The sequence below is a fragment of the Lithobates pipiens genome, unplaced genomic scaffold (genome assembly GCF_037356315.1).
Source record: "Lithobates pipiens isolate NorthernLeopardFrog02 unplaced genomic scaffold, aLitPip1_a1.2 Scaffold_23, whole genome shotgun sequence".
NCBI lineage: Eukaryota > Metazoa > Chordata > Amphibia > Anura > Ranidae > Lithobates > Lithobates pipiens.
Genome location: NW_027507785.1, coordinates 15,553,207 through 15,564,007, shown reverse-complemented (window position 1 = coordinate 15,564,007; position 10,801 = coordinate 15,553,207). Strand labels below are relative to the sequence as shown.

General features: G+C 42.9%; 1 protein-coding gene and 1 long non-coding RNA gene across 2 annotated transcripts in view; one reads left to right on the top strand and one right to left on the bottom strand.

The window, feature by feature from the left end:
- Positions 1-305: 305 nt before the first annotated feature.
- LOC143927217 (uncharacterized) overlaps positions 306-10,801 on the bottom strand; it is a 28,037-nt gene continuing 17,541 nt past the window's right edge. Inside the window, exon 4 of the long non-coding RNA XR_013262254.1 lies at positions 306-370. This is a non-coding gene — a long non-coding RNA (uncharacterized LOC143927217). The remainder of the gene's footprint in view (positions 371-10,801) is intronic.
- LOC143927216 (olfactory receptor 5AR1-like) lies at positions 7,050-10,738 on the top strand. The gene has a single exon (XM_077451206.1). The coding sequence runs from the start codon at positions 7,119-7,121 to the stop codon at positions 8,100-8,102; it is 984 nt and encodes a 327-aa protein (XP_077307332.1). The 5' UTR covers positions 7,050-7,118; the 3' UTR covers positions 8,103-10,738.

The window sequence follows — 10,801 nt, the reverse complement described above, 5'->3', positions numbered from 1 at the left end:
CGGACAGGGCGGTCTCCGCACCCTGTGCAGGGACCGCCCTGTCAGCTCTCTGCTCTCCTCTATGGGGATCGGATGCGCACGGACCGTCTGTCCGTGTTCATCCGATCCTCTCTGCAGACGGATAGAAAAATAGGATTTTCCTCCGTCTGCAGAATCGGACAGTAGCAGAGGCGGACGAAATCGGGTCTCTGCGGATGTTCATCCGCAGACACCCGCTATCCCATAGGGATGAATGTATGCCCGTATTTCATCCGCAAACGGATGGATGAAATACGGACATATCATCCGCATGTGTGAAAGGGGCCTAAAGGTTATGTTCAACAAGAAGCCAGTGTGTTCTCAGTGTTCATAGGGTTCCACTTCATCAGGGCTATAAAAAGATAACACAAAGAATAGATTAACTATACTTTTGCTTGGTCGGTATGTTAAAGAAGAATGTCAGGTACGGATATTCTTTACATAGTTACAGTACATTGGTTCAGCATGGACCAATGTAACTATGCAGATACCATAACTGGCTGATGCCTTTGGAAGCTGGAAATCACTAAAGTAGACACTGCTAATCCAGTGATCCGGGTCCCACACTGAACAGTTGACTTGCTGCATTGTAAACACAGAAGGTCAGCCACTCGACCCACAAGCCATTCAGAGTATGCCTTGCATTTTCTACATGAATGCAAAGTATTCTCAGACTGGACGAAGTAGAGAGTATGGTATCACTGCCCAACTCTCCACCTCGTTTTGGATATGAGCCTACTTGATGTGTTAACGAGTGGGGAAGTCACTAGCAGAACATTTCCCAGCACACTTACCAGCTAGCCTGCAAGAAAACCTAATTGACCCTGTCTAACAATTCATGGTAAAAACAAAGGGTTTAGTTGCACACATTTGCAAATATATTTGAAAGCCTCAGTGCCTATGCCAAGGCTCCTTGGCATACTGCGGTCCTAACTAAAGTTTTGAAAGTCTCCAAGTTGGAGCACAGTAGATAAATTAAGGGCATGTTTACTTTGGACACCCAACAAGAGCACAAAGGCATCACCCAGGTATAGGCAAGGATGAATCTAAAAAAATGAAAGCATTATCTTCAATAATAATAATTACTCTTCCAGAAATAGAAAAATACACCAGCCATTAGTGGCACATTGGTGTTACAAACCAACTGAACTGCTGATCAAATACAGGTAGCAGAGAGTAATTTTTGAAACTAAAGGGAATTTCTCAACCTTTTCAAGACAAAGGAGCCCTTTAAATAACCATTCGGTCTCAGGGAACCCCCACTAAAAATTACTATATCTACAACTTATGATACATTAGTGTGATGGTCTGTGGGAAGAATGCTCCCTACACTTGTAGTCATTGGGAAGAATTCCCCTCTTACGGATAGCTAAAAGGATTAACGTCTGTCAGTGGAAACTTATCTGAGAGCAAAAATATGTCATTGCTAAAGGAACCCCCTAGCATTCTGTGATAAAACCCTGGAGTTCCATAGAACCTTGATTAAAGAACCCAAGTTTACAGTCTGAGGCCTGTGCATCACATAGTAACTGGATTTGGGACTTGTACGGTAATATACAGGAACATTCAGCTGAAATAACAATGGACAGTGAAGTGGTAGTGCAGAAGTATCCAGTCTAAAGTTCCCTGAGTCTTCTATAGGTGCAGGCTTTCCTCTCCTCATCCCTGCCCATCTCTAGTGCACGTTTGGGATTCATAGAAGTAGGGTTTGTGATATGTTTTACATATACCTGTTTGCCAGCATGTCATAAACTCTGACTCTCCATAGTGCAAGTGCAAGCTAGGGGCAGGTGGCACAGAGAACCAAGGCAGCCATCCAATATTTTGGGGCCCTTTACACAGCTTTAGGCCTTGCCCCCCCCCCCCCCCCCAGGCCTGACCACCAAAATTCCTGAGGGCCATCCCACTGAACCCACCCATTGGCCATCACATTAAGTCCTTAATTGCACCCACTTTTATGTTGACACTCTTAAAACCTGATATATCCTCCATCCCATGTCCTCTTCCTCCAGTCCCATCTACTCCTCCTCCAGTCCCGTCTCCTTCCTTCAATACCATCTCTTCCATCCCACGTCCTCCTCTTCCTCCAGTCCCACATCTCCATCCCATGTCCTTATTCTTTTCCATCTCATGTCCTCCTCCTCAAGTCCCATTTCCCCCATCCAATGTCCTCCTCTTCTAGTCTCATCTCCCCATCCCATGTCCTCCTCTTCCTCCATCCAATGTCCTCTTCCTCCTCCAGTCCCAAATTTTCCATTCCATGTCCTCCTCCTCCTCCAGTCCTATCTCCTCCATCACATGTCCTCCTCTTCAAGTCTCATCTCCCCCATCCCATGTCCTCCTCCATCCCATGTCATGTTCCTCCTCCAGTCCCATCTCTTCTATCCCATGTCCTCCAGTCCCATCTCTTGCATCCCATGTCCTCCAGTCCCATCTCCTCCATCCCATGTCCTCCTCTTCCAGTCTCATCTTCCCCATCCCATTTCCTCCTCCTCCATCCCATGTCCTCCATTCCATGTCCTTATCCTCCTCCAGTCCAATATTCCCCAGCCTATGTCCTCCTCTTCCATTCTCATCTCCCCAATCCCATGTTCTCCTCCTCCATCCCATGTCCTCTTCCTCCTCCAGTCCCATCTCTTCTACCCCATGTCCTCCTCCTCCTCCAGTCCCATTTCCTCTCCCTCCTCCAGTCCCATCTCTTCTATCCCATGTCCTCCTCCTCCTCCAGTCCCATCTCCTCCATCCCATGTCCACTTCCTCCCCCAGTCTAGAGAGAGAGAGAGAGAGAGAGAGAGAGAGAGAGAACAAGAGAGAGACTGAGAAGACAGAACAGGTGGCTGGCATGTGGGCAGGGTTGGGAGGACACAAAATGAGAGGCAGAAGATAATTTTTTGGTGCTTTTTTTCCTCAGTAGCAGGCGATTTGTTGTCCAATCATCAGCACTGCTCTTTCCAAGGTAGAAGTACCTTTTCTGTGATTTTAGATGTCCGGGAGGCTTTGGAATGATGCAGGGCTGCTGGATGGAGAAAGTGCATGCTGGCATTGGGTCAGGCGAAGGCTTTTGATAGTCAATCATGTGTTATTTTTCTTTATTTATTTTTTTTGGTGGTTGAACTGGATGGACTTGTGTCTTTTTTCAACCTGACTAACTATGTAAATATGTAACTATGTGTACCTGTATTTGCTACTTGGTAGATACACCCTGCAGGGGAAGTTTATAGACTGGCTGGAAACATTATATAGACAGATGGCTGTGAGCTTCCCACTGGTTAATGGTTGGGTTGGACCGCCTTTTGAGGTTGGCTCTGGTGTACGCCAGAATTGTCCTCTGAGCCCCCTGCTATATGTATTCACAATTGATCCCTTCATAAGAAGGCTAGAGGGTAGATCTTTGTGCGGGGTGCCTTTGGGCATTGCTGTTGTGCCGGCTTTGATGGTCGTGGCCTATGCCGATAATGTGTCTGTTATTGTCTCTGGGACAGAGGAGGTGCAGGAGGTGGTCTCTGTGATAGAGAAGTACATGGAGGCATCTCCCTATGCAAGGGTGTACAGCTGTTTTTTTCCAATTGTTACAGGGAAATAGGCTGAACCTGATAAAATGCAATGTAACTTATCTGTCCAGGCGGGACGGTGGCATAGAAATGGTCAACCCGATAGTTTTCTTTTCTCTATTTTTTTTAAAGTACAATTTTGGTAACATGCCAGCAGATACCCCGGCGGGATGGGTGGGTATTTTTCCAATCTTGGTTCAGGCCTTTTCTGCGATGCTGGGAAGATGGCAGTTGGCCAGTGAAAAGTCTGAGAGTCGAAAATGGCAAGCTCCCGACTTATGTTGCCCCGTGTCTGAAAATACTTCGGCAGTTTCAGGTGACAGTGGAGGATATCAAGTCCCTCCCCAGGAAGCTTCTGGAGAACAGGATTTTAACTTCTGCTTTCAGTGTGTCACTGGCCTTAAGGGATTGGTCAGGTTCTGTAATGAGGGAGGGGTTGCGTTTAATCAATTTGGAGAGAATCCCTTTGAAGTTTAGGGATCAAGCCTGGCTTGCTTTCCATGGAAGTCTCTATGTTAGAAGGAACCTGAAGCATCATCCTGTAGATGATCGGGATTGCCCTAGAGCGGAGTGTGTTGGTAAAGTGTAGTCTATGGACCACTTTTTGCTCCAGTGTCCCTTTAACATAGAGGTGTGTTACCGTATACCATATATGAGATTTAATATCTCTCAGATATGATTTGGGTTAAATGAGAGTTCTTTGACCATGAGTGAAAGCTTTAACACAATAACAAAAATGTATTGGTATATAGTAAAGTAGCCCTAGACTAATACACATCAAGCTAATTATACAGGAAAATAAAAAAATCATGAATTACATGAAGGAATACAGAGTATATTCCTTAAAATATTAATCTACAAACAGTAGGACAGACAGAAAATACATAAGACCAACATATTTAGATACACGTACAAGGGAGATTTCCCATATTTACTATTCCCATAGAGGTTCCATTCACATGACTGCTCTACCATAGAGTGTTTTTCCCTCCCATCTAGTCTGTGTATGGCGTGGCTCTAATTGGTGAACTTCCCTATTCCTGGTTAAGGACTGGCTACATCTCCAATCCCTATACTTTGCATAAGTCAGCCCCCTTTAATGCAAATCCTTGTCCCAGACTATTTTGAGCAGGAAACTTAACCTTGTAAGTAGATTACATTTTCAAGAAAATTAAGTATGCATGACGGACTGGCCACGGCCCCTCATTGCATATTCAAACATGGGATCCCTTGAAGTGAGTATGTGTAGGACAATGGGGTTTGGGTCCCATTGTTTGTATACACACGCTTAGGCACTTAGGTTTGATGTCTGGTGTAGTGGTGTGAGTTGTAGTGAGATTATCCCCAATAATGACATGTTCATGATGAGAGTTTTGTTTTTGCTGTAAAGTCATGTTCTTTTGAGAGCATATTTGCTATATTTATTTTCATTTTTATGTAAATATATATATTTGTGTATATTATATTTAGTGATTTTATGCTTATTGATTGCCAGACTTTTAATAAAGAAATATTGGGAAGAATGCTCCTTACATTGGTGATCAGTGGGAAGAATGCTCCTTACATTGGTGATCAGTGAGAAGAATGCTCCTTATATTGGTGATCAGTGGGAAGAATGTCCCTTACATTGGTGATCAGTGGGAAGAATGTTCCTTACATTGGTGATCAGTGAGAAGAATGTTCCTTACATTGGTGATCAGTGGGAAGAATGTCCCTTACATTGGTGATCAGTGAGAAGAATGTCCCTTACATTGGTGATCAGTGAGAAGAATGTTCCTTACATTGGTGATCAGTGAGAAGAATGTTCCTTACATTGGTGATCGGTGAGAAGAATGTTCCTTACATTGGTGATCAGTGAGAAGAATGTTCCTTACATTGGTGATCAGTGAGAAGAATGCTCCTTACATTGGTGATCAGTGAGAAGAATGTTCCTTACATTGGTGATCGGTGAGAAGAATGTTCCTTACATTGGTGATCAGTGAGAAGAATGTTCCTTACATTGGTGATCAGTGAGAAGAATGTTCCTTACATTGGTGGTCAGTGGGAAGAATGCTCCTTACATTGGTGGTCAGTGGGAAGAATGCTCCTTACATTGGTGATCAGTGGGAAGAATGTTCCTTACATTGGTGATCAGTGGGAAGAATGTTCCTTACATTGGTGATCAGTGAGAAGAATGCTCCTTATATTGGTGATCAGTGGGAAGAATGTCCCTTACATTGGTGATCAGTGAGAAGAATGTCCCTTACATTGGTGATCAGTGAGAAGAATGTTCCTTACATTGGTGATCAGTGAGAAGAATGCTCCTTACATTGGTGATCAGTGAGAAGAATGCTCCTTACATTGGTGATCAGTGAGAAGAATGTTCCTTACATTGGTGATCAGTGGGAAGAATGTCCCTTACATTGGTGATCAGTGAGAAGAATGTTCCTTACATTGGTGATCAGTGGGAAGAATGTTCCTTACATTGGTGATCAGTGAGAAGAATGCTCCTTACATTGGTGATCAGTGAGAAGAATGTTCCTTACATTGGTGATCAGTGGGAAGAATGTCCCTTACATTGGTGATCAGTGAGAAGAATGCTCCTTACATTGGTGATCAGTGGGAAGAATGTTCCTTACATTGGTGATCAGTGAGAAGAATGTTCCTTACATTGGTGATCAGTGGGAAGAATGCTCCTTACATTGGTGATCAGTGGGAAGAATGCTCCTTACATTGGTGATCAGTGAGAAGAATGCTCCTTACATTGGTGGTCAGTGGGAAGAATGTCCCTTACATTGGTGATCAGTGGGAAGAATGTCCCTTACATTGGTGATCAGTGAGAAGAATGCTCCTTACATTGGTGATCAGTGGGAAGAATGTTCCTTACATTGGTGATCAGTGAGAAGAATGTTCCTTACATTGGTGATCAGTGGGAAGAATGCTCCTTACATTGGTGATCAGTGAGAAGAATGTTCCTTACATTGGTGATCAGTGGGAAGAATGCTCCTTACATTGGTGATCAGTGGGAAGAATGCTCCTTACATTGGTGATCAGTGGGAAGAATGTTCCTTACATTGGTGATCAGTGAGAAGAATGTTCCTTACATTGGTGATCAGTGGGAAAAATGCTCCTTACATTGGTCAGTGGGAAGAATGTTCCTTACATTGGTGGTCAGTGGGAAGAATGCTTCCCTTACAGATGGCTTAAAATATAATTAGTATCATATTACTTATCTGATAGGCGAAAATTGCTCATTGCTAATGGAACCCCTAGCAACCTCTGGAAGAACCCTAGGGTTCCACAAACCTGGTTGAGAAAGACTGCTTTAAATATATGAGTAATTGTGTTAAATTAATTGGTAGCCATACATTATGTAGTTATTAGTGCCCTGGACAAAATTGGTGCATTGGCTTACAAATTTATGTATTTTTTTGAAAATATATTTAATGGAATTACTATTTTAAAATATTTACTGGGCTTTTTACCTATTAATATAGGTCCTTTAACCTCCATAAGCAGGTTCTTGCTGGGCACCTGTACAAGATCTTAGCTCTAAACACAAAAACGCCAATGGAAAATGTCTCCACCAGCTTCATTCTTCTGGGTCTTTCGGAGATAGAAGGACTGCGATATGTGTACTGCACTTTTTCTTTTCTTGTCTATCTATTCATATTGGGTATGAGTTTTATGGTCATTTTTGTGGTCATGACTGAACCAAGTCTACATGAACCAATGTACATTCTTATCTGTAACTTGGTTCTCAATGGGATATTCGGGAGTTCCTCCTTCTTCCCAAAGTTGCTGATAGACTTGTTCACTTCTTCAAAGAACATCTCCCGTGATGCCTGTTTTGTCCAATTTGCTTGTATCACCATTTTTGCCTATTTTGAAATAGGCACGTTTTCCATCATGGCATATGATAGGTACCTGGCTGTCTGCCACCCCTTGAGATATATCACCTTGATGACCAATGACATGGTGTTAAAGTTTATCTTTGGATGCCTAGCGTTTTCAGTGATGGCCGTCTCAATTGGTGTATTTCTTACAGACCAGCTTAATTTTTGTGGAACACGTATTCAAAATATCTTCTGTGATAAGATGTCGCTGTTGGTTTTGTCATGTGCAGATTCGACAATGAATAAAGTCCACGGAGAAGCAGTTTGGAGCGTTTACCTGTCCTTGACAGTATCAGTTATCATTTTTTCCTACATTAATATATTTTTAATTTGTCTCAAGCTCTCAAAAGAGTCCCGCAAGAAGGCCATTCACACCGTGATGACCCATTTACTAGGCTTTTCTGTATTTATAATGGGAGTCTTGTTTGTCTTTATGCGTTATAGGCTAAACGGTATTGATCTCCCTATCACCGCACACAGTCTGATCTCTGTAATTGGTCTTGTTACCCCTCCTCTCTTTAACCCTCTTATATATGGAATACGGACAAAAGCTCTGAAGATGAAGATGATCCAAAAACTGCAGAAATTCAATTTGTTGATGACTTTTCGGTACAATATTTCCAGCCATAAATGTCATGTAAAAACGTTATTGTTCTGAAACTTGATGTTGATCCAGATTTGGACTTGAAGATTATTACTGTAAAATTAGATTTCTTTTGAAAATGAAGCAGTGGTAAAGAGTTCTACAGCCATCAATCCCAGAATTAGAACACAGTAAATAACATTCATTGGCTAAGCAAATTAAACTCAAAAAGTTTTGAAACAGCTCAGGCCTCAAGCATTGGACAGTACACAAAAATAATTATACTTTATACACACAAAATCAGACAATAAAATCATTATCACTATTGTTAGAGATGAAGACCACAAATGCTACATGTCATGGGAATCTTGCTCGGGGGGGGGACTTAGGACTGGTCAATATCAGCGTGTTGTTGGAAAAAAGGTCGTAAGCAGAGGAGCCCTGCTAGCATTACGAAATTAGTCAACACAGAGTCAGTGGACTGCAAAATGGAATCTTTTATTGAACACCAAGTAACGTGTTTCATGGCTAAATGCCGCTTCTTCAGAGAAATGGTGTGGTGACAGGTTTGCCAGAGCTGAGGGCATGTGGAAAATGTTTCCTACAGGCTGAGCATTCCATATGCTCTCAGCTCTGATAAACATGTCACCACACCCTTTGTCTGAAGAGGTGGCAATTAGCCTCAAAACACATTATTTGCTGTTCAATAAATGATTCCATATTTCCTCTCTTAAATCCCTCGATTCTTGACACTGTTTATGTCAATGAATGATGAGGAATTACTTCATGTCCAAAACAAGGCTTGGCTATTGTTCACATGGAGGAAATACAACAATATCCAAAGCAAGGCTTTGCTTGATATTATCCATATAAAAACAGAAATGACCCAGTATGGTGTCCATGCCCCCAGAAGACTCCAGGCGTGACAAAACACGTAGGGCGGAGCCTGCTGTGACGTCATTGTGCAACCATTTTGGTTACTGACCGGATTTGATGTACTGAATGCTTAACCACTCTGTTTTAAATGTGAGTCCCTTTCGTTATATTATTACTTTGGTTCTATTGGTACACACTATGTGGCCCTTCTTTTGACATATTTATCAATGATCCCGTGATTGAGAGTGTTCATAGTTACTTTTCTATGAAGAGTGACACCGTCCTATAACCCAGAGAGGATCCAGGTTTAAGACCCCTTTCACACTTAGGCCGCGTACACACTGGCGGACTGTTCGCCCAACTTTGTCCGCTGAACAGTGTTTGGGCGGACAGTCCGCTCGTGTGTGGGCTTTCAGCGGACAGTTTCAGCGGACAGTTTGACGAACAAGGTTTTTCGGAAATTCCGTAAAACTGTCCGCTGAAACCTTGTTTGAGCGAACAGTCCGCCCGTGTGTAGGCTTGTTCGTCAAACTAAGTTCCGCGCATGCTCAGAAAGGATTTACACGCCGAAAGTTATAATGCAGTGTATAGGACGTCGTATTTTTCGTCCCGTCGTACGTGCCGTTCACGTCATCGCGCACGGTTTCAGCAAACTGTTCGTTCGTCGTGTGTGGGCATGTCCGTCCATGCTAATTTTGAGCGGACTGTTTGCCGAAACTGTTTGACGGACAAAGTTGGGCGAACAGTCCCCGCGTGTGTACGCGGCCTAAGGGTGTTTTGCAGGCGCTATAGCATTATAAATAGCGCCTGCAATCCACCCTAAAACAGCTGCAACATTGTCTGTAGTGTGAAAGCCCGAGGGCTTTCACACTGCAGCGGTGGGCTGGCAGGACGTCAGGAAAAGTGCTGCCAGCAGCTTCTTTGGTGTGTTTACCGCTCCTCCACCGCTGCTCCCCATTGAAATCAATGGTGCAGCGCTGTAATACCGCCGGCAAAACGCCGCTGTTGCAGAGTATTGCCGGCGGTTTTAACCCTTTCTCGGCCGCTAGCGGGGGGGTAAAAGCGCCCGAAATGTGCCGCAAATCCAACGGTAAAACACCACTAAAAATAGCTGCGTTTTACCGCTGACGCTATGGGCGGCATGGTGTGAAAGGGGTCTAAAGACTAACTCTGCCCTTGGGGTAAATGTACTGTTTGGCCTTTCCGTCATAAGGAGGTCATGGCTATCTGGTAAACCTCTCTAGATGCACTTGAGTGGAGGAGTTTCATGTCATCTCTTTTCAACTTATCTATGGGGAATATTGTCCATCTCTCAGACCACCTTGCTTTTTTTTCATTTTAACTTGAACTTTATTTTTGGATTGGACCTATGAACTGTTTATCACTTGAATAAAGTTTATGGTGTTTTTCAATTTATCTGAGGTTAGCGCAGATTGTGATTGTTGCTGTTTCTTTGGATATGTTACTGCATCCCCACTCACTGCAGTTTTATCTGTTAGATTTAGCAAACAGTTTGTAAATTCAGAATAATATGAATAAATGATTATATATTTGTGTCCACTAATAATGATTTTAGTGTATTTTTAGCAAAAAAAAAATTGTGTTGGGGGTCCTGTCAGGCAGGCTGTACAGGGCCCTGTAATTTCTAATAGCAGTCCTGAGTACAGAGATGTGTCACTGGTTGTTAGGACGCTGGCAGGTGCCAGCCCCTTAACAACCAACTCCTTATTAATACATATATTATATTCCTTAAGTAGCGAATTGCTAGACCAATTCACTACTTAAGTTTTATATAATTTTTAGCATAGCATTTTTTGCCAAATGTTTCGGGTAATTACAGCATTAGCAGATAATGAACTGACATTTTAATTATTGCATGTGACATTCGATTAAAAAGA